Source organism: Lissotriton helveticus, chromosome 1_2 (genome assembly GCF_964261635.1).
Source record: "Lissotriton helveticus chromosome 1_2, aLisHel1.1, whole genome shotgun sequence".
Classification (NCBI taxonomy): Eukaryota; Metazoa; Chordata; class Amphibia; order Caudata; family Salamandridae; genus Lissotriton; species Lissotriton helveticus.
In genome coordinates this window covers 246394273-246422260 of record NC_136058.1, presented here as the reverse complement: position 1 = coordinate 246422260, position 27988 = coordinate 246394273, and the positions used below count along the sequence as shown (strand labels likewise).

Genomic DNA, 27988 nt, shown 5'->3' with positions numbered 1-27988 from the left:
GATTCTGAGCGCCACCATTCTGTAGTGATTGTTGTGGAGTCAAGCCTCCCTCCTCTATTATTGGGGCTCCATCATGCTCTTTCTCATTTTCAAGGGGCGTTATGTTGGATATGATATGGGGCACAGACTGCACATCATTCTGCACATCATTCGGCCTGCCCGGGGTAAAAACCACTGTTTCTGTGGCAATCTGCGCGGATACCAGCTTCTCCGCCCGACCCCCAAGCTCCATCAGGCAAGTCTGAGTCCCGCCACTGTGCACACTGTCGAGACCATCACCGCCCTCTCCTCTCTCCTTACCGGTAACCAGCGCATTAGTCCTAGTGAGCTGTCCTCCGTCAGGGACTTCCGTGATTTTTCGTCCTATCAGCAAACCGGCATCCTGCATTCTCCCGTCCTGCTCAGATGTTTCCCGGCGCTCTCGTTTCTCATGCCCTTGATTCATCGTATTCTCACTCTCACTCTCCAACATCTCCAATGACTGTGAGACTCCCTCTGCTGTCCGGTCGTCAGTTTCGCCTGCATTCTCCGACTGATCCTCTCCAAGCTCCGCGCTCGATTCTAACACCCCCAGCGCGGCTCCATGAGATCCCTCGGGTCCTGCGTCTGCCTGTAGTAAGGCGGTTGCTGCTTCCGCTGCTTCCGTCCCTGTCCGCGCTACTATCACTGTGTCCACTGTAGCCGCTGTACCTGGAGACTGGCTTACCGGAGGCGTTGCAAAAGATTCGTGAAGGGTAGGTTGTCTCATGTTACCTTCCTTACCCACGGTTTTGCCAGTGGTTTCATTGTTCTGTCGTTTTACACCTTTTTTATTTGCTTGAGCTTTTTCCTTTTTATCTTTTAAATTTTCCTTCAATTTTGCCTTTAATCCATCTTTCCCTTGTGGGTTCTCACCAGTCTCTAGCTCTTCCTCGTACTCCGTATTATCTGGGTTGTCTCTCACTATGTTTTTGCGGGTTCGAGACTGAAAACTAGAACTTAGGGCCACGCCAGGGTCGCTTAGATTAGCTTTATCGTTTTCCTTTTCCTTTTGCGATCTTGGTCCGTGTGGAGCCATGGTTTGCATCAAGTATTGCCGAGGACCTAGCGGAGACCCAAGCCAGGAAAACACAATTATCAGGTTCACTCTGCTTCTCGTTATCCAACTATAGAAACGTTTCCCAAACTTTGTAGAATGCTGCATGCTATCTGAAAGTAGTGTTCGTCAGCATTTTTTTCCATCTCTTTCACCTTCGAGCAGGAGCTAGGAGGGTAGCGACTGCCTCCTACGGTCTGTCAGCGGCCATCTTGCCCCCCGGTCTGTGACAGATCCTGATGTAGTGTTTCACTGTTTCCAGTGTATACAGATGTTGCACAGCCTCCTTTACTGTTCTAATCCCTTGTTGTAATAAAATTGGCTTGAGGTACAGTCTGCGCTCCAAGCCCAAGGCTGGGCAACAAACTAATGTGGGCCAAGCTCTCCTGTTTGTATTTGCATATCCGACACTCTGTGTGCCCCATCCTTATCGACTTTGAGGGATAAAGTTCTTTAAGGGGGAGAGGATGTAGCCTAAACGCTATGATCCTTTGTAGCGCTTGTCTTCCCACTGATTGTGTAAGATGGAGTTTAGACTTGTGTTCTGTATGTGGCAGGCTTTGAGTTTCATGGAACCCTCTGGCTTCCAGAGACTTCAGGTCTGAGTTGCGAGAGCAGAGGCAAACCTGTTTTTTTATCGCACTTTTGATGGTGGTATATTTGGTTATCCTAGGGTCCCAATTTTCCACTGCAAGACTCAGAGCTTCTTTGGCGATGGATAGGCTAGTTGACCAGGGATTATCGGGCTCCAGAAAGATACTTTTTAAGGTAGACTTCAGTGTGTTCTCAATTGCTCCCGTGATGAGAAAAAAGTATTTGCTCACGGCTGCCATCTCTTTTGTTGGTTTAGATTAAATTCTAGGCACACTAGATTGTTCCTGGTGCATGCGGGTAGATGGAATATCTTTTTGTATGCTGAGCAATGGATTTTTTCTAGGGCACTTGTTAGTTTCCCTGGAAAGGCCAGTTGTGCGTAGTTAAGTGATGGTATTAACTTCGCCCTCAAGACTCTTTGAATTGCAGTTGTAGTGGGGCTATGTAACGAAGCGTAGAGCCTGCCAAGGGCTTAGGTGATACTTTTTCCTTTTGTGCGTATTTTGTCAAGGTGAACTCCAGGGCGCCCTGTTTCAGTGAGGCAAACTCCCAAGTAATTGTAGTGTGCGATATAGTCCTAGGTCAGCTGTCCTAGTCTCCATTTTGCCAGGTTTTTTTTGGGAAGTGCCCAAAGATTATTATCTTTGATTTAGATTGGTTGGTAGTCAATTTGTTCTTTCCGTTGTAAATTGCCAGGGCCAAGAGAGCTTTTTGTAGGCCAATTTTGGTGTGGTCAAGGAGAACCAAGTCGTCGGCATATTGGAGTAGTTGGATCTTAGTGAGACCGATCCTCGGAGTTGCTAGTGATGCTCCAGTCAGGGCTTGGCCCATATCGGCAGTGTATAGATTGAACAGCATCGGAGCTAATACACATCCTTGTTTCAGGCCGCGATCTGTGTCAATTCTTTCCGTGGTCGAGGCTGTCGAAAGTTTGATTCTTACCCAAGTTCTTGAGTATAATGATCGAATGGCTTGTAATAAGGAAGGCTCAATGTTCCAGCTTGGCAGCTTCTGCCAGAGAATCAAATGGTCAACCCCGTCGAAGGATGCCGTATAGGCAATAAAACAAGCGAACAACGGTCGACTTTTTCGTGATACAGCCTTCTGTGCGAGATATGAGAGTGCTATGATGTTATCCAGTGTTGATGCTCCAGGTCTAAACCCTGTTTGATAAAATGGCAAGAGGCCCTCGTTGGTGACCCAATTTGAAAGTTCCACCAGAAGGGTACTTGTGTAAGCCTTGCCCTCGATGTCAAGCAAAGCAATCATGCGATAATTTTGAGGGTTGGATTTTGGTCCTTTCTTGTATATTGGGTGCAATAGCGACCCTCTCCAAGAGTCAGGTACGTCCCCGAGCAGTCCGCATTCGGCGTGTAGCGTGGTTAGTTTTTCTGTCCAAAAGTCTCTATCTTCCCTGAACAGGGAGCCCGGCAGCCCGTTTAGTCCTGGAGCACCATTGAGTCTGATTTTTTTTAAGATTGTGCTGACTACCTTTTTTTCGGGAAAGTCCGAGTGGTTCACAGTTGTTGAGGAATGAGTGCTGACAACTGGGCGTCCTGCCTCGTCCGGGTTTTTGTTCCGAGGAGTTGTCCTTCCTTCTTCTTGATACAAATTGTTCACGTGCACTGCCCAGGTGTCAGCGTCAAGGTCATTCTCTCTATGGTTGACTCCTTGGTTTAAAGAGTTTAGGTATTGCCAAAACTCTTGGGACTTACCGGGTCTCAATAGCTCAAAGATCTTTAGCCATTTAGCTTCAATGCAGGACCGTTTTGCTGCTCAAACTTTCTTCGAGTGGATTTTTGCTGCCTCTTGGTATAGCCTTTTAGCGGTTGCTGTGCTAGTTTTCTGGTAGGCCCTTCGTTTGAGTCTTAATTGTTTTGCACTCTCTTTAATTGCAGGAGTGTGTCCGAAGTTGTGCCAAGGATATGGAAGGGTTTTAGTTGTTATGCCTCCTTGAAGTAGCACTAGCAATTTACGTGCAAAGTAAACCCATTCTTCCATTGGGCCCCCATGATTGTCGCTTTGTGGCCCATCTGTCCATTCTTTTTTCCATGTCTCGAACTTATTAATTGGCACTGGGCCCCATTTGATCCTTCGTGGCAGTCTGAACAGTTCATCCCCGTTTGATGACCCAGCGCATTGTAAAGTGTAGCAGTTGTCTACTGTAAGTTTTAAAGTGATTGTTAGAGCAGCGTGGTCGCTTTCGTTAGGTTGGTCGACTTTATAGTCAGTCATAAAATTTTGTAGGCAGCTGCTTAATAGAATATAGTCTACAGTAGTTTGGTTATTGTATGTTGGCGGGAGGAGGGCTCCTGGGGTATCCCTTAGGAAGAGAGAGTGTGCTGTTGACAACTTGTAAGAGGAAATCAGGGCATTAAAGGCCTCAGTGGCCGTAGAGCGAGGTCCTAGTGCAACCTTAACCCCAATGTTATGTGTGTTAAAGTCCCCAAGTATTATTGGTTCCATGTGTGCGTACTGTAGAAGAAGATTTTCTATATGGCTTATTAACTCTGGCAACTTGTCCTTGCCTCCCAACCTGCTACCCGCTACTTGGAAAACCCCATGGAGCGTAATACATTAGCGGCAGTCCTGCCGCTGGGTTGCACCACCCCGAAGAAACGGGGGCCACGAGACTCGCTATCCAAGGAGTCTCGTATGTGGAGCTGCGTGATGGATGAGGACAGGAGTGATGTTTGGGGCTCATGGTAGAGCCTTGGAACGAGCAGTAATTTGAGAGTGCATCCATCCAGGATATATGGACTACATCTCCCACAAGCACAATATGTGTTTTCACACAGGGAGATGGGAGACGTCATGCACTTTACTGCTGGCCCCTGATGAGGAAAATAAATTTCCGAAACTCGTCGCGCCTATTTCAAACACGCAACTGCCCATACCAACTAACGCTTTGGGGAAGGCGCATGCAGGCTCGGGTGCTACCCGCTACTTGGACAACCACATGGAGCGTAATACATTAGCGGCAGTCCTGCCGCTGGGTTGCACCACCCCGAAGAAACGGGGGCCACGAGACTCGCTATCCAAGGAGTCTCGTATGTGGAGCTGCGTGATGGTTGAGGACAGGAGTGATGGTTGGGGCTCATGGTAGAGCCTTGGAACGAGCAGTAATTTGAGAGTGCATCCATCCAGGATATATGGACTACATCTCCCACAAGCACAATATGTGTTTTCACACAGGGAGATGGTAGACGTCATGCACTTTACTGCTGGCCCCTGATGAGGAAAATAAATTTCCGAAACGCGTCGGGCCTATTTCAAACAAGCAACTGCCCATACCAACTAACGCTTTGGGTAAGGCGCACGCAGGCTCGGGTGCTACCCGCTACTTGGACAACCCCATGGAGCGTAATACATTAGCGGCAGTCCTGCCGCTGGGTTGCACCACCCCGAAGAAACAGGGGCCACGAGACTCGCTATCCAAGGAGTCTCGTATGTGGAGCTGCGTGATGGATGAGGACAGGAGTGATGTTTGGGGCTCATGGTAGAGCCTTGGAACGAGCAGTAATTTGAGAGTGCATCCATCCAGGATATATGGACTACATCTCCCACAAGCACAATATGTGTTTTCACACAGGGAGATGGTAGACGTCATGCACTTTACTGCTGGCCCCTGATGAGGAAAATAAATTTCCGAAACGCGTCGGGCCTATTTCAAACACGCAACTGCCCATACCAACTAACGCTTTGGGGAAGGCGCACGCAGGCTCGGGTGCTACCCGCTACTTGGACAACCCCATGGAGCTTAATACATTAGCGGCAGTCCTGCCGCTGGGTTGCACCACCCCGAAGAAACGGGGGCCACGAGACTCGCTATCCAAGGACTCTCGTATGTGGAGCTGCGTGATGGATGAGGACAGGAGTGATGTTTGGGGCTCATGGTAGAGCCTTGGAACGAGCAGTAATTTGAGAGTGCATCCATCCAGGATATATGGACTACATCTCCCACAAGCACAATATGTGTTTTCACACAGGGAGATGGTAGACGTCATGCACTTTACTGCTGGCCCCTGATGAGGAAAATAAATTTCCGAAACGCGTCGGGCCTATTTCAAACACGCAACTGCCCATACCAACTAACGCTTTGGGGAAGGCGCACGCAGGCTCGGGTGCTACCCGCTACTTGGACAACCCCATGGAGCGTAATATATATATATATATATATATATATATATATATATAATACATATTTAAATACCAAACCAAACCACATTCACTGGATGATGTCATCAGTGATGTCATTTGAGATGTCATCAGTGATGTCACTGACCATGTCATGAATGATGTGATATGTGACATCATCAGCAGTGGATTGCAGGCGCGAAAGTTATAGTTAGCAGAACTAACTATAACGGACGAATTTCAATGGTTGTGTACGAGTGAAATGTCCAGCTAACTATAACAGCCCTGAAACCTATGTTTTTTTTCAGTGAATATATATATTGAATTTATTTTTTATGAATTACTGCACAAGTTCTTTATTTTTTTCTTTGCTCACTACTTATTTTGTCACTATATTGTCAAGCATTATACTGCATTCTTCATTTCTACAGAGACCATGTGAACCTCTCATGGAGCGGGAGACAGGGATGCTGTATTTATGCCTTATTTTGAGGTACTAGAAGGGGTTGACCGGGGTCCAGAAAGGAAATTGTTTTTCTTAATACATTGCTTAGTGGTTTTGGATTAAAAGAGTGCCTGCTTTAATTAACCATGGTAATTTAGATGTTTACTAGTACACCTCCAAACAAATGTATTCAAGATGTGGCAGGAAAGGCAATGTAGTTATGGAGAGCTTGGCGTTTTATTCTAGGAAACAAGGTGTGTTGCAGAAGAATCAGTTAAGGAGTATGTGTCACATTTAAGATTGTTAGCGCCAACCTGCGATTTTGAGCACACAAGTATTAAGGGATCAGATCTTGATGAAAAGTAACAATAAAAAAGTCCAAGAGATGGTTTGAGCACTGACATTTCACTTAGTTCTACTACTAAAATTGCCAAATCCATTGAACATTCTGAGAAATTTGTTCAAGAAAAGAGGTGTTTCAGGAAGTGAGATTAATACAGTAACTAAGAATTTCCTTACACATTTAAGAAATTAATGTTTAAGAAAAACCTCTTTCAAGTTTTAGATGAGGCATTTTTTCTCATCTTGGCAATTTTCAATTTTGTCCTGCTATGGATAAAGTATGTTCGTAGTGCAACAAAAAACTGCATTTCAATAGAATGTGTATGTCTAATTCTGGAAGGGTGAATTTGGTAAATGATGAACAGTCAATTCATTTCAGTGATTTTGAACAAGACCCGCATACAATCTTAAGTGTTGGTGGTGGAAATACTAAGAAGGGATTCCTATCTTGTGATATCACTATTGATGAAAAATGGGTTACTGGTTTTGTGGATTCCTGTGCTTGGTACACCATTACTGGGCAAGATATTTGTAAGGAATTATGGCCTAATAAATACTTATTAGCACCTGATATATCCCCTGAAGGGTACACTTGTCACACATTTAGTTTAGTGTGTAATTTTTTAACTGTTTTGGACTTTTCTGGGTATCATAATCATGGAAATGTGTGTGTGAAAAAGAAAGGGGAGTCTTTGCTAGGATTGCCTCATCAAGAAAAAATTGGGTACCAGATTGGAACTCAGGGCAAATCTTCCCGTGTTACATTTTTGACAACTTTAATGAAGACTTATTTTGTGAACTCTAACTCAGTATCACAAGTGGGTGAATTTGTTCTAGGCCTAAAAACAGGTTTAAGGATGTAGGGGCATATTACCAACCAATAGAGATAATTTTTGTTTCTAACTTGTTTAGAGACAAAAATTCTCGCCGCACATCGGCGATTTTTATCGCAGATAAACCTTGCTATTAGCAAGGTTTATCGCAAATGCGATAAAAAACGGCCGCAATGCATGAATATCGCTGAAAAGTCAGCGATATTCATGCATTATCGAGCAAATGCTCTTAGCCATGTTATCCACCTCCCATTGGTTAACATGGCTAAGAACTGCTCAGGGCAGGTGTTAGCTTTTGGAGATATTCGCGCTTAGCGTGAATATCTCCAAAAGTTGGTAATAGGAGATAGCGATGTTAGCGACTGTTTCCAGTCGCTAACATCTTGGCACGCCCACTTTGCATGTCATTAGTGATAAATATCACTGACATGCAAAGCGGGGCCCAAGATGGTCGCTATCTCCTATTAGCTGTCGCTAACTGGTGTTAGCGACAGCTTGGTAATAGGGAGATAATTTTATCTCCGCTTTCTTGGCTTTTAAAGCCAAAAAAGCGGAGATAAACCCCCTTGATAATATGCCCCGTAATTTGTGAAAGACTGGGTGGATTTCGCTGGTTCAAGCCTAGCATTATATTAAACAACAAAGCTGTTCCTGCTGAACATTAAGTAAGAAATATTCGCTTTTTGTATTGCGGGAATCTTAAAGAAATGTTGAAAGGCTTATGTAAGGAAGGTATTTTTGAGCCAGTGGAGTTTTCTCCTTGAGTGTCTCTGGTTATCATTTCTGTGAAGGCATCTGAGTAGTTAGGACTTTGTATTGAATTGCGCAGTCTTAACAATGCAATTTGGGTTGACTCTCATCCTCCTCCAAAATGGTTTTAACTTTAGCTGTGACTGAGGTTTTCTCCACACAAGATCTTGCTAGTGCATATCATCAAGTCTAGGTAGAAGATGAATCCAATATTTTAACATCATTTATCACACTGGAAGGTTTTGTTTTACTACTATAGGCTGCCCTTTGGATTGGTCAGTGCTGCTTCAGTTTTTCAGAGGTTGATGAAGGGAACTTGAAGGGGTATCTGGAGCAATAGCTTTTCAGGATGATATATTGATATTCAGATGTAATGTGGAAGAACAACACAAAAATGTAGATGATGTTTTACAAGCTTTTTCAGATAAAGGTATAACATCAAAAATAGCAAAATGCTGAATCATAAGGCATAAGTTAGAATATCTTGGACATTTGATTAGTGGGTCAAGTATTACACCTAAGAATTTTCCAGGGAACAATTAGTGACTGAATTTTATGCCAAATGTGTTCAAAACTAAGTCACAAAGGTTGAGCTGTTTAGATGGCAACTGAAGAAAAATGCTAAATTTGTGTTGGATGAATCTATGACTCAGGCTTTCAATGAAATGGAAGAACTAATTATCAATGGACCCTGCATTAACCACTTCCGTGCGGCTCCGATTCCCCCCCTGTGCTGGACATTCCAGAACAGGGTGCGGTCGTGACGGAACCGTTCCGTCATCAGCACAGCTCAACCGTGACTGATGACGGAATGGTTCCGTCACAAGCATCGAAGGGGTTAAAACGTTTGTGGTGGGTTAAGAGTGTATGGTTGTGGTGCATGCAAGCAACTGTGGTTTAGAGGCTGTTCAAATTCAAAGGGAGAATGGGAAAGAGTGAATTGTTTCTTATGCATCACAAGATCTCTGTGAGGCAGAAAGGAATTTCTCTGTGATTAAAAATTGAACTTTTTTCATGTCTGTGGGATTTTGAACATTTACAGATGTTGTTATAGGGGTCCAATTTGTAATAAATATGCACAATATAAAATTGATGCATGTGTTGCCCCTGGCTAGTGGACTCGTCATGAGAGCCAGGTGGCTATATTAGTGTCTAGGTTGCTAGCATTTCAATACAGTATTGAAAATGTCCCAGGCAAAAAAAATGTTCATGCGAACTGTATGTTAAGATTGCTTTTCCTGGAGAAAGTTCAACTGAAGAAGAGTTTGAGGAGTACGAGGAAGCATTCACATTTGTTGATGTCAGTTTGGTTGTAGGTTGACAATGCAGTGATTTTGCATATTTGATCTGTGCAATGTTGCCAAGTACATTGAAAATGGGTGGCCTGAGAAACAGAATATTTCAGGAGAGTTGATGGGGTTTTTAAAGTACACAAATAATTTGCCACTGAGAATGGGATGATTGTAAGAGGAGATAAATATGTGCCACCTTTTGTTATAAGGGGAAAGATTATTGACAATGCTCATGATGGTCATTTGGGAATATCAGATACCAGAAGACATGTCAGGTAGAATTTTAGGTGACCTAATATAGATGTTATGGTAGAACACTGTGTTAGAGCTTGTCATAATTGTACCACCAAGTGACAAATCAGCCAGGGCATTGACTGTTAATTGGTGTCCTGTTGAACTTCCATTACGTCCATGGCAGTTTTACCCAAACAAGAAGCATATGGCATAGTGGTTATGGATAATTTTCTAAATGGCCTGAAATTAAAATGGTCAAATAAGTCACTTTAGAGCAGAGGTCTTCAAACTTTAGTCGGCCAAGCACCCCTATCTAAACATTTTTACACGTCGAGCCCCTCCACCGCCACTAACACCTGACAAAAAAGTTCTGGAAGCTGGTACTCTGCATCATTGATGGCCATTCCCTCCTGCAGAGCCCAGGTTGTATAGGGCAAATACTATTAAATAAAGTAAGAGTGTTTAGTAAACTGAAGTTTTTGTAGGGCATGTGCTTATTCTAAAATTCAAATGAAAAGTCTCCAAGAAAGACAATCAGCACAAAAATTACATTGGTGCTTTATTTTTCACATAAAACACAAAATGTAGGATAGATTAGCAAAAATACTCCCAAAACACAGGTGTGGGAGTGCATGTTTTTCTCCACATAGACAATGTGTGGATGGATTCTTGCTTCTGCCATCCTTAGGTTGTGCTCCACTTCCAGTCTTGAGCAGGGCCTGGAAACGGGAGTGCTTACAACATTTTGCAATATATTTTTTGTAGTTTTATATAGAACGAACATGACCTAAAGGTATTGGAGCGCTTTACAGGAGCATCTTTTACATTACACATGCGCACATTCATTTTTGTAAGCACAGGGAGATTAAGTGATTTGCCCAGAATCACAGGATGTTGAGCAGACATCAAGAATTGAACCTGGTTTCCCAGCTCTATAGTCATCAGCTCTGGCTGTTGTCCCACATCCTTGCCCCTAAACAAGATATCAGACAAAAGAAGTTCCACAAAACATGCTTTCTGACACAATTGACAAATCCATGATTATGTGGAGTATGGCCAGGTGCTGGCATGTCAGTAGAAGGCCAGCCACAATTTTTCCAAGAAGGCATAGGGGGCATTTACATCATACACATGTGATATAAGTGATTCAAGAGGATATATACATCTTTATTCTCTAGCAGCATCAAGAGTCAATTTGTTAGCATAGTTGGCTTATAAAGAAGATCGCCTTCCAAAGCTTCAGAAATAGCTGCACAAGAAAACATTGAAATTTGGCCTACGAAAGAAGCGAGGACAGGTGGTAGGCACACTTCACAATATTTATTATATTTGACTTGTGGACTCAGCTCTAGGGATTGGAACATGTTAAACAAGCACCAGCGACTTTAATCAAGGTCAAATTCATTTTTCGTAAGTCAATGGTAAATTAAGTGATTTTACCCAGGATCACAAGATGTTGAGCCGAACCCAGGACTCGAACCTGGGTCCCCAGAACCAAAGGCAGCACCTATGGCATTAATGCCAAATCCACTCCTACTTGAAATATCCAACGTTCCCACTAGTATTAGGACGAAGGGGAACGGAGCGAGGCTTTAAAAAAAAAATACAAAAAGCTCTTCACTCTTACCTCCCAGATAATGGAATCTTCAGGAAGGATGTAACCGTTGTAAACTCCTTGCAGTGATACGTACTTACGACGTGGGAAGTAACATGGGGCGCTACTAGACAGAACTTCGGGAGGGGACTAAGATTCCCAGCCATGGCTGGCCCTAACACTGATCACACACGTGAGAGTGTTTGGTGAGTGAAGTGTTGCATGAGCAGCGTGAGTAGTGTGCTCGTATGACTGCAGGGTGAGGTACAGGGTGAACTCGTGTGACTGCAGGGTGAGGTAAAGGGTAAACAATGCAAGAGTATTGTGAGTGGAGAGTGATCACTGTGAGTGCAGAGTGAGGGGTGTGCTCATGTGACCGCAGGGTAAGTGGAGGGAGAATAGTGTAAGTTCATGGTGAGTGGCTTAAGTGCAGTGTGGTCACTGTGATTACAGGGTGAGAGGGTGGGTTGAGTGCATAGTGATCAGTGTGAGTACATTGTGATCCATGTGAGTGCAGGGTTAGTGTGAAAGTGAAGGACGAGAATGAGGAGTGAGTTGTCTGAATGCAGGGTGCATTCCCAGACACAGTTGAAGTTACTCAGCATGTTATTGAGGCTTTTCATAGGGTTTCAGATATATGTTAAACTATTGCTTTTATGGCATTATTCAAGGTCCAGGGATCAGGGTGGAGGGAATAAATATTGTGCTCATCCTGCAATAAACTTCCAGTCTTGCGATTAGGGTTGCCAGCTCATTATATTGATGTCCCAGAAGGTACAAAAGTAAGCAGTCCCATATTTTCCACACTGATCTGTGCACACTTGGAACAGCAAAAATAAATAGAAAGCATTTTTAATTGTGTTCTAAGGCTGTCTGAATGATCTATGACTTATAATTAAAGGGAACAAAGATTGAAATGTCACATTACAAAGGAATCCATACTATTTTAAATATAACACTATTTAGTGTCAAGACAAGGCCTTTGCAGGCTCTTTAAACAGCACATGGCTGGCATTTTTATTTTTGTAACCCTACTTTATATTCCTTTTTATGAAATACATTCTCACATTAAGGCAGTAAAAAGTAAAATGTAAGTAATAGGCAGAGTGGGGGCACAGGTGGTACTGGAACGAGAAAACAAACAGCCCCAGCCTCTTTAATCAGTTTACAAAGGTATGTAAATATGCACATTGGGGCAGATTTACAAGCCCCTTGCGCCACTTTTGCGCCACTTTTTCCATTTTAAAACGGACGCAAAAGTGGCGCAAGGGGCTTGTAAATAAGCCCCATGGTTTTTAATAGGCACACAACACCCATGGGCTCAAAAGGCTTGAGTATGCCTCCCCCGCTAGCCCCCCACCCCCACCCGTCGTGTGTGTCAGCCCCGGCTGAGACAGTTTCCCGGGCACACACACACAGACAGTTTTGGAGCTGCCAGCCGCACCTGAGTACTTCACAGGTCTTTAAAAGACCATTTACGTATTCTTGAGGCTTTGTTATTTCCTGCCCTTCCTTAGAGCCCCGGCATCTCCATGACCATGAAAATTAGCCCTCCCCTCCCCCCGAAATCGTCATGCCTCTGGCCTCTAAAGACCTGTGACTCTTGACACTCTCAGTCGAGCTCCCAGCAGCTGGAGCTGCAGCAGCCCGGGCTGAGATGCACGTCTCGCGCCTGGAAGCAACAATTTGGGGTGAAGTGCGCCCCCCCTCCTGAAGGGATTCGTTCCTCCCCAGGAACAACAGTTTTTATTCAGTTTTTCGTTGGAAAGGCAGGTGACAGCCCTACAATGACCTGTAGGAGAAAATTACTCAATATCACAATAATTCTAGCATTTTCACCAAATTTCAACACCTGCCAAACATGAAGGAGGTAAAACTCAAACAGAGTGCAGACATTACTAGATTTCAAGACTTGAGTACATGGTAAATTTGTATAAGGATCCATTTCCAAACAGTGCGGGGTAGGCCAAATAATATATATTAGGAAGCGGGGTAACAATCAGGGGTCTGTAGGTGGCAAGGGGGGGAAGCTCGATCCTCGATATGATGCCCATCGGGTCTAAATTTTCCATATTTTATTGGGGCAAAAGCAAGCGAGAAATACTGCAATTTTGGCCCCAATACATCTGTCTATTTCGGTCTTCCATGTTCCCAGCATCGGGGGAGACGTCCCTTTCCATGAGTGTGTCTCGCATACAGTTCCAATCTTTAACTGATGGCTGCCTTATATCATCATTGTATGACCTGAAGTATCTCTTCCACTGAGAGCGTCCTCCTCCTCATCCATCCTGGAGACAAGCAACCCCCGGTTGCCTGCCCCGCCCCGCCCCCGTCCTGATGAAGACCTGTATGCAAGTATATCATTAACGACAGCTATTACTAGTGGGTCGAAACGTCAACAGCTTTCTGTGTTTATTCAGCTCCACCCCATGATTTGGTAATTCATTGTGATATGTGGAGCATGATGATGTATTGAACCATTGGTCTTTTGTTGTGTCTATGTTAGGACTTTGATACATAGTACAGTGAGGCCGTTTGGCTGTTTTTTTATATTGTCACTATCCCATACCCACACCACCTTGCACTATATCACTTCCCTTCCTACCAGGGGCGCTATGAATAATATGTGATTTTGTATTTAAACTGATGACAATTAGCATATACCTACATTGTGTATAAACAACAATGCAGGCCAATTGAGTTTTCCTATTATTATTATTTAATTGTTTGAAACATCTTTTTACTCATTACTGGGACCCCTTTCCTCAGTACAACTTTGGAAACCAGCAGACATGCTGATATACAAATTTGGTGGAATCTTTTGGCATACGGATTGTGTCCTATGCTGATAACACTCAGCTTCTTCTTACATCAGACAGGAATGCTCCCAGTGTTTTGCACAGATTTAAATAATGTCTGAATGCGGTCTTCAGTTGAATGCAGCACAGTAATCTTCAATGCATTGCCAATAAAACTGAGATCCTTTTCTTTGGTTCACCTCACGCAGTGTGGGATGGTGAATGTTGGCCCAGTAATATTCCAACACCACCAGTTGGGCTTCTATAGTGCGCAAAGTGGGGTTCAAGTTTTATAATCTTTGCTACTTTTCACTCCGGGGTGGCATGCATTGGACTTCAAAAATACATAAAGAAATTTCTATATTTACTGCCGTCAGAGACCCCTTCCCCACCAAATCTCTCCAGGCATGACGTCATGCTGTAACTTTTCCACTAGTGAGGAGTGAGCAGTGTGAACACATGCACATCGATGTGCCTGCAGTCAATGCAGTCCAGAAAAAAATGGACCGCCTGTGCCAGGACACAAAACAGAGCCCGATAGAGACCCATTTTGAGGCCCCCTTAAAAAACAGCTGGTGCTCAGACCCAGTGAGTTCCCAGAGAGGCGCATATCCACCATCATCTTAAGGAGCATTGGTTGACAATTAAGGAGAGGATTCGGTTTCAAGACCTCCTTTTGACTCATAGACAGGGCTTTAAGTGGGATAATAAAACTGAGTGGCCTCTCAAAGGGGCGTGGTCAATGTAAATAAGGGCATGGCTTATCACCAAACCAGCGCTGCATATCTGCCCAATACGTTTATACCACTTCACTCCTTGCTCTCTGCTCTTCTAGCGCCCTTTTGGTCCTGGTTCCTCCAATTAAAAGGAAAACATGGGGTGACTACTTTTTCCAACATCGCTGCCACAGGCCGGAATGCTCTCACCTCGCATTTACGAGCCATGAAGGATGAATATTGTTTCAGGCGAAATTTTAAAAATTTGGCTATTCCTCCTAGCATTTCAGTTGGTTGGTCTTTTTTTTGCAGTGGTGGTTCCCTGAATCTGCTTAGCACTGGGACACTGTCCAGGTAGCCGTGCGCTTTAGAAATCCTTAATAGTATTATTAGCATCACTATTATCATTATAATTATTGTTATTATTATTATATGCTATTATCGCTTGTGACAAACCAATATGTCAAAAATGTCTTGTGTTTCCTTTTCTCACTTGATTCTTTCCTTTTCTACTCAGAACTACAAGGAGGAGTTTATTGCAGAATGGAAGAAGCTGAAGTTGGATGTTGTTCTTTGTCCAATGTTGGGTCCTGCTTTTAATATTGGGTACCCTGGACACCTATTTGGTACTGTATCATTTGGGGGGGGGGGCAACTTTCCTTACTTTCATGGTTTTTGTATATGCTGTAAGCCCTAAAATGTTTTCAGTTACCAGGTCTTACTGCATGTAGGTTTAAGCAGGGAGGGAGGCAGATAAAGACAGCAGGGGCAGGTCCCTCTCTATTTGGCTCCTTTTAGGTTGATTAATTGTGTTCTTACTGCATTCTGAAGTAGTGATTTTGAAACCTTCCCATGTATAATATGAGACTTCTTCTGGATTGTGGTATCAAAAAACCATGGCAATGAGGTAAAGAGGGTTTCTGTAGCTTTTACATCAGATATCACTACTTTAGACCAGATTTTTCCAACGAGTTGCCCGTGAACTACTGGTCAATCTCCAAATACATGAAAGTAGCTCTCCTAAGTGCATCCCCGGATATTACATTAGAAGCTTATGCTAGGTTGAATTAATATATGTATACTTGTATAGTGTGTATTCAAGATGAAAATAGGTCCATTTTCAGAACTCATAAGCTGATGTTTCAAAAAAAGGTTGAATTTTCAAAATATATCTAATGCACTTAAGTTTTCTTCTCACCAAACAGGGATTTAGCTAATCATCATAACCAACTCAGGCCTACTGTTTTGAGCATACGCTTTTTCACAAAGCAACAATCAGACATGCAGCCATAAAATTAGAAGGATTATACAAAATTATAGTTAGCTGAGCAAAACACTATATATTTCTCAGTGTGGCCTCATCTGACGGTTGTATGACAGTACAACACAGGCTATTACCACGCGTGCCATTACAACGCTGTTTTTACTACGAAAGTCGTTACAATGACTTGCGCTGTAAGCGCTGGATAGTGGAATAGTTTAATTTTCTATTCCAACTGCAGCCCACGTTACAGTAGGAAAGGTGTTGGAATAAAACATTAAACTATTCCTTGTCCAACAGTGCCCTCCAGCGCAAGTCACTGAAACGACTTGCGTTGTAAAAGCAGCGTAGTAATGGCAGCGCGTGGTAATGCCCGCGTTGTAAAGGCAGTTCCCCCATCTGACACATAAGAGCCCAGCATTATTCATTGTGATTAGTCTGGGGGGAAACAAGGAATTACATCACTTGGACCACTGATTTGTTTGGCACAAAGGTTACTTAATACAATGAGGTGTGAAGCTCTACACCATCAATACCAGGGACAACTCTACTGGCACCATAAGTACTCCATGGCCTTTATCCAAATTCCATCAAAAGTATACTGTCTTGATAAGAGACCAATGTTCCTCTCATTTCTCTACTTTTTATAAGGTTACTTTTCTCTCTGTCTGCCTTTCCTTGCCCTGTTCCAATGTTTTCCCACGATCAGATGCTCCTTGCAAATTGTAATGTTAGAAGTAGGCTGTATATAGTAATCAAATTATGGAAAAGATAATAGGAGCGTCTTTCCCACCCTAGATCAGGAGCTACGCCTTGCCGCAACAGCACTCCAGAGGTGTAGACTGTTGGACCTGGCCCTCTTTGTAGGCTCTCCCCAAAAACTTTGCCTTTACTCAGTGCTAAAGTGCTAATGCCTTCCGCTCTAAACATGGTGGAATTTGCTTACACCTAATTGACATTTTTTTACTTAGAAGATCCTAGAAAAGTGGTACTACATGTCCCAGGGCATGTACATTAAATGATCCTTGTGGTCCTGCAACACTTTGTGCCACCCACTTGCGTAGCCCTTTAAGCATGTTTCAGGCCAGGCATTGCAACCTGTGTGTTCAGTTATAAACTGACGTTTCAACCTGGCAAAATAAACCCTTTGCCAAGCACAAACCTTCCTTTTCAATGCATATGTCACCCCTAGGATAGGACCTGGACAGCCCAGAGAGCTTGCTGCAGTGTATTTAAAAAGTAGGATCCATGCATTTAAGTTTTACATGTCCAGATACTAAAAAAACTCTCAAATTCATGTTTCACTATTGCAAGGCATACTCGTCTCATAGGTTAACATTGGCGGCATCTTATTCCATTTATTAGCCTGTTTTTGTCAAATGGGAACAGGTACCAGTTCATGTTTTGTTACTTTGGAATTGTGATGAAAAAGTCTCTCTCATGGTAATGTCGTATTTAAAATTACAGTTGGTACTTTCCTGCCTTAGCCATTTAGTGCCTGTATCCTGTCTCTGGATCACAGCTGACAGTTGGACTTTGTGTATTCCTCCTAGACAGCCACATGCAATAGGGAGTTTGGGTGTGCCTGGATTGGCCGTCACTGGCAGGATGGGAGAGCGGAGCTGGGCACATCCTTACTTATACTTGAATAAGCTGTGTCTTGCCTCCACACAAAGTGCTGCATACCCCATGTAGTATGTCTGGAGCCAGAACAGGGAAGGCAGGATGCATACGGACTTCAAGTAGAAGCCTCTAGAATATTCTCCACCACTTCGAAGGCACAACTGGGTATAAATGCTGGACCTCAGACACCAGCCCTTCAGTAAACTTCTGGACCTGTGGATACTCTTCTAGAAAAAAGTACTGCTTTGTTGCTGAAAGGACTGCCACTCTGGTGGACTGCTGATCTAAAGGCTTGCTGCTCTGCTGTGCTGACCTGCTTCTCTCCTGCCTAAGTCAGAGGGATTTGGACCTCCACCTGAACCCAGGACTCAAGCTTGACTCCAAGGGGCTAGTCCCCAAATACATTTCACTCACAAGGCCCGGCAACACAATGTTATGTCAGCCCAACCCATCACGCCCAACAGGATCTTTGGGCTACATTGACGACTGCCCATGACCTGAGGCCTGCTTTTCTTGCTGCATTGACAACTGTCCATGACACTTCCCTGCTCTTGGCTCTAGACTGAGAAGGCAGCTTCTCAGTGGGACTAACCTGGCCCCTCTATCTGACCCACACTCCATCACGATGTGATTTTCTCCCAGTCTCACACAACCAGATAGCCTTGGTTTATGCTTTATGCTTTTTGGCACAATTTTACCCTAAAATCTTTCAGAATTGGTAACTCCAGTTCTATTGATTGGATTTTTGTCGTTAGGTCATGTTTTATTTATTACATTTTAGTCTATGTTTCTAACTTGTGTTAACACCATAGACACAGAAAGGGGACATAAAGCCTAACCACTTGAGGTATAAGCATACCGCCTAGCACAAACCACAGTTGTGGGGCCACAATGAGTATTCTGTATGCTCAGGGGAGCAGAGCAGCTCAGCACAGGGTTGGAATCATACACTCCCATATTGAAAGTGATCACACCAAGGTCCCTGTATTTTCCAGTGTTTTTGCATCATTTAGTCTGATAGGTAAGTTCCTGCCTTTATAAATTCCTGTCCATGACATCATCCACAGGGGCAGTTTCTGACTTCCGGACTCCAATTATGTCTGGAAAAAAGAATGCGCAAGTCCACCTGATTCCACTCCACCCTCAGGTGAGAAATCAGTGGGCCTCCTCAGTGTGATGGATAGTGTTTGAATATCCCACGACATGGGTGTCGATTCCGATCCGGTAAAATGCACTCCGAATGGTCGTACGGAGAGTTTTTTCCCCGTACGAATCGTATCCGTAGATGTCCCGTACGTACAATGAAGTACGATCCGTACTAGGTGCCGAACTCCGTACGAGTCGTACAGGACTCCGTACGACTCAAATCTCCGTACGAATCTCACTCGGAACCCGCTGTACGCGACATCGCGGCACGTATTTACGACCCAGCAAGTACGATTCGTGTCGGGTACGCGCCGTACGACCCTTTTCCTACGGGAGCCGAAAACAGTCGTAAACGCAGAGTTCGCGCCAAAACAGGTACAGAACGCCCCCCCCGGGTACGGCACGTACCCCCCATGATCGCAGGGGTACGCGCCGTACCCCTGTGGTCATGCGGGGTACGTGCCGTACACCCAGCGTACATGGGGTATGCACCGTACCCCATGTACAGTGGGTGTACGACACGTACCCCATGTACGCTGGGTGTACGGCACGTACCCCGCATGACCACAGGGGTACGGCGCGTACCCCTGCGATCATGGGGGGTACGCGCCGTACGGTGTGTAGTTGATCGTGTGCTATTCCGTACGAATCGACGTGTACCGTACGAGTCGCGTCCGGGTCGGCCGATCGGGATCGGAATCGTCCGGTCGTACGGCGTCTGTACGAGTCGTACGGAAACGGCTCCGGATACGATTCGTACGGACGGGGATTTTACCGGATCGGAATCGACCCCATGGTGTTTTTTGAAGAAGTGTTTTGTCTACTCTTATCTAAACGAGAGTACGGTTGGAACAGTCCAGATGGATACAGAGATGTCTTCACTGAGCAAAGGTGCATAGATGAAGAGCACCTTCTGCTTGTTATAAACGGTACTTATGGCATTCAAAAGTCAAAACAAAAGCCACAGTTGCACTGTTCACCCACTATTCACCAAACTTTAGTTGGATTTATAAAGTAAGGCACAAAGATTCAGAAAAGTGGTTACATAAAAATTCATAGGTAATCAAAGGGATATATTGCTATAAATGCTAAAGCTAGCCTATTTCCAAGAATTGATGCCCCTCTTGAAGACAGCCTTTTCTGTCTTTTCTAGCACAGGAGCTGAGTATGACATTTTATTTATTTCTTCAAGCCCCTTCTGCTGTAATCTGTTCACAATCATGGTGAAAAGAATTGCTAAGGTAAATCTATATGCATTTTAGGTTTTCGATTTAGTAGGCCCCAAGCTCATTGTGGCTAAAAGAATTCCAACATTTAAACCACATGCAAAAAAATGATTAGCCTTTGAGTTCTAACATAATTTTAAAATTTGCAAAAGTACAAGTAGAGTAAGTAAAGAAAATAGTTGCAAAACCAGAGCTGCTTATGTGAGAAATGAAGCTGCTTCACGTGCTGCTCTAGGATGTAATTTTGATGCGGAGTAACCATAATTATCTTGTCAATATACAGTGCTTGCAAACGCACTTCTTAGAACTGTAAATTACACCCATTACTTAACTGTATTTTCCTCTTTTGAAAGATTGATAAGTGAATTTATCCTTCCAGGTTTAACACATGAGCTGCAGTCTGTTAACAAGCCATACAACATATGTAATTAGAGATGTTCACCAGTTCTTAGTCTTTCAGGGCACTTCTCAGGTAAGAACTATTGACTGGCTCCAGCCCCACCAGCCTCTTTACTTAATCAGGCAGTTGGAGAACTTCCCCATTTCTGTATAGGCCAGCAAGCCTCTACCTTCCAGATGATGCAGCCTAAACTGCGGCTCAAAACTTAGCTGCAACACTTGGCCGCATTGTGCAATCCTGGGTAAAGGAATTTGAGTTGCTGGTTGAGGGGGTGTGAAACCCAATTTAAGCAGAAACCACAATTACTGTCAGGATGAAATAAAAGGATACCTTAAATTAACCTGTACTTGACCCTCAGGTAGATTGGCGCATAAATAGTCAAGCTTAATTTCAAAGCAAGATGTCAAGTATTTATGCATCTCTACAAACAGTAATAAAGTAAAAACAACAGAAAAAGAAAATCACACTGATTTAGAAAAATAGAGTAAAAATGAATACATTTTATGAGACCAAAATGACAAAAATGTGATCTCTAGAACCGGAGTATGCTGCAGAGGTACCTCCCTCAGGAAGATCCTGTCCTGGAATGTGGCAGGTGTAGGAAACACACGTTTTAAATTTAATTCTTTAATGATTCACGATTATGGGTGGGCGAATTTGGCGTAGTACCACTATGCGGAATTCCGCAGAGTAGAACAAAAACTCTGTGAAACTCCCTCTGTAAATCCATACTGTCTCATCCCAATTAATAAAACAGAAACCTCACATACCTTTGGTAAAACAACAAAAAACTCTCTCTTTACATGCTAAAATGCATATAGTCATCTCACAAAAGTGAAAATGATAATATAGCAAGCAGTGAGAGAGAGGATGATTTTGGTCCTGCCTAACCTAGGGAGAGAACCAAGCAGATGCCTTGAACACAAAGAACACATCATGCTGAACGATTCGGTGGTGGTCCCATCCTCCTAGGACCACCCCAATCACCGTTATGGGCAAAAATACAATCCCAAACAAAGGCCCTGCAAAGCATTATGGGACGAGATTCTAGAGTGCAGTCCCTTGCTCACTTTGCCACTGGATTCAAGCAGGCCGGGTTGAAGACGGCTGGAATGCCAGAAACCGGTCCTCGGAAGCTTGTTTCTGGTCCAGGGAAGACATGGCTTGGCAGTTCGGGCTGGACTGTTCCCATGAGGCACAGGGTCAGACTGATTTGCATATAGCCATGTCTGAACTGGGGTGGCAGAGTGGGCTAAAGAACCGTGATGGATTAAACCCAGATCTTTTGACTGGGTGTGAGTGTTTGATTGATTCAGATGCTCCGACCATCGCCACCCCCTTTTGTACCGCTTCTGAGGATTCAAGGCAGGCTCCAGGCAGAAAAGCAGTCCTTCCAGGTGCAGCGAAGCAGTTGTGTGGAGTACACTGCAGGCCCTATCAGCAGCCAATCTTCTGAGAGTCCTTCTGCATGTCCATAAAGTAAACTGATGAGTGGTTTTGAGGGCCCTATGTATAGGTCGAGCATCAGCACACATGTGCCGCCTGCTGCTTGCCATTGGTTCACTTCAGCATCGCTCTTCTTCCCTGCCTCTTAACTCGATTGAGCAGCTGATAGCTCGCTTCCCTTTGAGGCAGAGCAGCACCGGTGAAGTACAGTTTCCCTACCCTAATGCTTTATCTTCGTTTGGAAGAACTCTTTTTTTTTTTTTCCTTCGGTCGCCGTTTGTTTTGAACAGCTGCTCTTCACTCCCTCTTGAGCTACAGCTGCCCCTTCCTCCTTTCTGCTTGTTGAGCTCATTTCTTCGTGGAGCCTGCATGGCACCGCTGATTCTCCTCCCCTTGTTTAGAAGGGTGCACAGACATAATATCGACTCCACAATATCGAATGGACAAAATATCGAGTTAAAAATATCGAATATGATAAAATATCGATAACAAAAATATCGTTGTTAAAAATATCGATTACAATAATTATAATAAAATATCGAGTACAAAAATATCGACTCAAAAATATCGACATGACAAAATATCGAATAATAGTCAAAGGAAAAAATATCGATATTATGTTGAAAAAAAGTAAAAAATATAAATAAATTTTAATAGTAATATAAATTGTAGTTAATGTTTAGGAGCGGGATGTTGGGTTAATTGGGGATAAGGGTGGGGAGTAATTTAAAATAAATATTTAATTTATATATGTTTGTAAATATTTTTATATTTAAATTAATTGGAAAATAATTAATAATAATTATTTAAATAATTTATATAAATTTCTATAAATTTTTAATTATTAATTAATTGGTAATTAAATATTATTAATTAGTTAATTGGAAAATAAATAATATTAATTAGTTAATTAATTAATATAATTGGAAATAAAATGTTAAGTAGTAATTAATTGGTAAGTAATTATTATTAATTAGTTAATTGGAAATAGAATATTATTATTTACTTAATTAATTAATGTAATTGGTAATAAATTTTTAATTAGTCATTAATTGGTAATTAATTAATATTAATTACTTAATTGGAAATTGAAGAATATTATTTGGTTATTTATTTAATATAATTGGTAATAAAATTTTAAGTTGTAATTAATTGGTAATTAATTATTATAAATTAGTTAATTGGAAAATAAATATTCTTAATTTGTTAATTAATTATTATAATTTTTTTTTTATTTTGTATTACAAATTAATTGGTAAATAATTAATATTAATTAGTTAATTACATTATTTAGAGTAATATTTATATATAAAAAAGTTGTTATAGTTTGTTACATAATTGGTGAAAATTTTATTAATAATTAAATGAAATAAATTACAGTTAATGTGCAAAAATATTTTCATCGTTGTTATTGGTATAAATTGTACTTAATGTTTAGGAGCGGGATGTTGGGTTAATAGGGGATAAGGGTGGGAAGTAATTTAAATGAAATAATTAATTATGATATGTTTCTTATAAATGTAAATTATAAATTAATTGGCAACTAATAAATATTTTAATTTTAATTAATTCATATAATTTGGTACATATTTATCATTAGTAAATAATTATAAATTAATTATTATTAATTAGTTAATTAAATTATTATTTATACAATTATTTTATATAATTATTTGTTATCATTAAATATTTGTTTGGGAATAAATAGTATATATAATTACATTCAATTAATTACAGCTACTTTGCTAATATATGAACTTATTATTTATAGTTAATAATTCATTAATAGTTAATTAAATAATATTATTTACATTTGGGTAGAGGTGGAATTTTTGTTTTCAGGGTCATTTTTCTCTATTTAGGTAAAGGGGTATTTTTATGTTTCAGGGTCAGTTTTCAGTTATAGGGTAAAGGGGTATTTTAAGAGATCTGGGTCAGTTTTGAGTTTGTGGGTAAAGGGGTATATTTAAGGTTCAGGGTCAGTTTTCAGTTTTTGGGTAAAAGGGTATTTTTAGGGTTCAGGGTCAGTTTTCAGTTTGTGGGTAAAGGGGTATATGTAAGGTTCAGGGTCAGTTTTCAGTTTTTGGGGAAAGGGGTATAATTAATGTTCAGGGTCAGTTTTCAGTTTTAGGGTAAAGGGGTATTTTTAGTGTTCAGGGTAAGTTTTCAGTTTGTGGGTAAAGGGGCATATTTAAGGTTCTGGGTTAGTTTTCAGTTTTTGGGTAAAGGGGTTTATTTAAGCTTCAGGGTCAGTTTTAAGTTTGTGGGTAAAGGGGTATATTTTTAGGTTCAGGGTCAGTTTTCAGTATTTGGGTAAAGGGGTATATTTAATGGGTCAGGGTCAGTTTTCAGTTTTTGGGTAAAGGGGTATATTTTTGGGTTCAGGGTCTGTTTTCAGTTCTTGGGTAAAGGGTTTTTTTTGGGTTCAGGGTCAGTTTTTAGTTTTTGGCTAAAGGGGAATATTTAGGGTTCAGGGTCAGTTTTCAGTTTTTTGGTAAAGGTGTATTTTTTAGGGTTCAGGGTCAGTTTTCAGTTTTTGGATAAAGGAGAATTTTTTGGGTTCAGGGTCAGTTGTTAGTTTTTGGCTAAAGGGGTATTTTTAGGGTTCAGGGTCAGTTTCCAGTTCTTGGGTAAAGGAGTATATTTTTGAGTTCATGGACACTTTTTAGTTTTAGGGTAAAGGGGTATTTTTAGCGTTCAGGGTCTGTTTGGGTATATAAAGTGTGAGAAATTTTTATATAAATATTACAAATATTTGAAATTTTTCAGTGACAAATACTTGCTATTTTTTATGCTAATAATAATTTTTTGAACTACTCAGCAAAAAATTTACTAAAAAAATATGTTTATAATATTTATACAATATATATAAATATTTGACAATTTTTACTCAATAACATTATACTAAAGTAGCTATTCTTATTTATACATGGTCAGTCTTCAGCACCTTTCAAGATATTATTTTCACTTGTGTAGGAATAGTAAATAATAATTGGTCAGTGTCCAGCAACTTCTCTGATAATACTTTGACTGGAGTAGGAATAGCAATTATTAATTGGTCTGTGTCCAGCACATTTGCATATAAATTTATTTTGTGTGTTATTATATTACAAGACAATGCAAAATGGATGTTTTCACAAAACTTTATTACAATTTTTTTATTTTTTCATGTGTAATACAATACAATCACTATCAAATATAACATAAAGATTTTTGGAAATGTTGTATTTGCAGAATAACACATGATCATTTATGTACATGTTTTAATTTGTGACACAAAATTTTTTCACAACATTTTTTATGTGAAAACAAAATCTTATTATCAATCACTTTCTGTTACAAGTATTTATATTGAAATAAAAAATATACCAGTTATTTTTCTGTTTCTTCCATTTATATTTAATAATGGTAATATTATATATTAATATTATTAAATATTTAATTTTTATATTCACATTTGTATAAAGTAACATGACAATTATTATATTTGCTCAAGATATGGAAATACTAATTAAGAAATTTTTGTACACATATTTCTGACAATGTTGTTTTTAAATTATACATATCAATTTTTTATGTTGTTAACTTTAGAACTGTAAAGGGGAATAATATGTATAATAATAATATCTGGTATTGGTAAAAGATTATTTATGGAATTATATACTTTTATAATACTTAGAAATTATTAATAAACATGTATAATTAATTAATAAAAATAATAACAAATATAATTATTATTATTATTATTAATTAATTAACTTAAACATTTATCTTTTCTTTTCAGAAATACATACATTGAGAGAAATAAAAATACATTATTTAAGGCAATTATTTATATAGTAAATGGTTATACATTTTATATTAATAATAATAAATAAGTTATATTATTTATTATTATTAATTATTAACAAAACAATTATTCATGTTTAGTTATAAAGAAACACAAAATTTTTCCTATAAATGTACACAAAAATAAATTATTTACATATATTACTTCAAGTGTTACATACTTATTTAATATTATTAATATATATTAATTACTATATATTAAGTAATATTAAATACATTTATTTTTTTTAAACAGTTTAAATTATAATGAGTCTACTGTATTAATTTGTTACAATAACAATGTGTATGTATTATATTTTTAGACCATAACATTGTGTTTTCTATGATACCTTCTCAAAATTGGTTTAAGGGGACTACTTTTTTACCGCGTAAGGTTATTGTGCTTATTCAGGACTGGAGAAGCTCGCGGTTGGGTGTTGGTTCGTGTGGAGAGAGGTAAGGTAAATTTAATATACTATTTATGACTGAGTGGTAATGTGTGAGGGTATATTCGAACTGTGTAGTGTTTTTGAGTGTATGTATGATTTGTTTATGTAGCGTTTAGGTGTAATGTCGTCGTTATAGATGCGTCGTGTATGTTTTAGTTCTAGTGTTATTTCAATTGTTAAGAAATGTCTTCTTACATGCTTAATGTTAATTGTGAGTGTATTTACAAATGTTATAGGCTATTTGTGGGTGGGTTTCGTTATGTATGTTTTTTTACAGGTTCCGGTTCCTCGCATGAAAACTACATGGAAGGAAGCGTGTTTTTTTTTGGAGATACTAATGTATGACTTATTATGGTTATATTTTTACGTGTATCTCCTATTTTTCGTGTTTGCCAGGAGCGGATTTTATAAATTTTTACCTTTTTTCGGGTTTTTTGAGGGTTTTGTATTGGATTGATACATTGGTATGCGTCAAGGTTTTTTTTAAGTTGTGTGTATATCACTTTAAATAATAAAGTGTCCAGACTACTGTTTTCGGGATTTCCTGGATCGTTTATTTTATTTTAACATTTTTTTCGGGTTTTTGATGGTTTCCCATATTGGATTTCTCTTACTTTGTAATGGATTGTATGGATTGTATTTTTCTTCATTACGTCTCTGTCATCTACAAAAATTGTAATTCATTTTATATTTTTATTTATTGGGTGGGAAATGTCGATCTTTATGTAATGTGTATGTGTGATGTAATTATAAATATTGCATATTTGTTCAGAAATAATGTCCAACATTTTGATAAGTTAGTAAAACAAATATGTATTATTTATAATTGTTTTGAAATGTTTATGATTGTTATATGTACCATTATTGTAAGAAGATATTAGTATATTTTGTAGACATTTTTATAGTAGGGTTTTAGCTATTATTGACAGATATTCTAATCCTCTAGTTGTAGGGTATAGTGTGACTTGACTTTGCAGTTGTCGGAACATTTGTTTAGTTTGTTTACTTAGTTTTGGACCAATTTGGGTCACTGATTGTTCCATTCTTAGTTCTTGATAGCTTTGTTCTTTTATCAAAGCTTGTAGTAGGTTATGGAATGTGGGTCTGGTTCTGCTTGTCGTAGCTTGGAAAGCATTATGCCACCCTTCTACACTGTTGTTGGTTTTTGCCTCTTGGTTTAAAGTACTAAGATAGACATTCCACCAAGGGATTTGGAATTTGGGTTGGCGTCGATGTCCAGATCTGTGCAACCTTCCCACCCAAGTATCTTCGAAATAATCCAGTAATGGGGTTAGTTTATCTTCATTTCTCTTGTAATATGTGCTGTCAATTAATAAATTATAGTGTTCCGCTACATCGGTAACAGGAACGTAGGCCAGTGCTATCAATTTTTTAATTTGATAGGCAAAGGTGCTATCTGTTGAGTACAAAATACTTAATGTTGATTTTTGGAGATGTCTCCATATGCTCTGATTGAAATGATAGTAACAACCCTGGATTGCTGTGTGGGGAAATATTTTTAAAATGCTATTAATCATAGCTAATTCGAAATCAATAATTATTTTTTCTGGAAAATAATTATTCATTTCATTTTTGAGAACATTTAATATTTCTGTGTAAGTGTTTTGCTGTTTGTTTGGTAGCAAACAGTAAATGAAAGGGATGTTATAGTTATGATATAACCCGTGGATGGAATATAGTTGATAAAATGGTTTTGGGGATGGTTTAAATGTTCCATCCATCATCCATTGGGGACACTGTTGGATTTTTCTTAAATTACTTGCAGTTGCAAACATTAT

The 27988-nt window shown here is 40.4% G+C and overlaps 1 protein-coding gene across 1 annotated transcript in view; it reads left to right on the top strand.

Moving 5' to 3' along the window:
* The window catches only part of LOC144800392 (vitamin D3 hydroxylase-associated protein-like), a 726480-nt gene that overhangs the window by 646980 nt on the left and 51512 nt on the right, over positions 1 to 27988 (top strand). The window contains exon 13 of the mRNA XM_078671678.1: positions 15328 to 15436. Coding sequence (XP_078527804.1) covers positions 15328 to 15436 — 109 coding nt within the window. The remainder of the gene's footprint in view (positions 1 to 15327; positions 15437 to 27988) is intronic.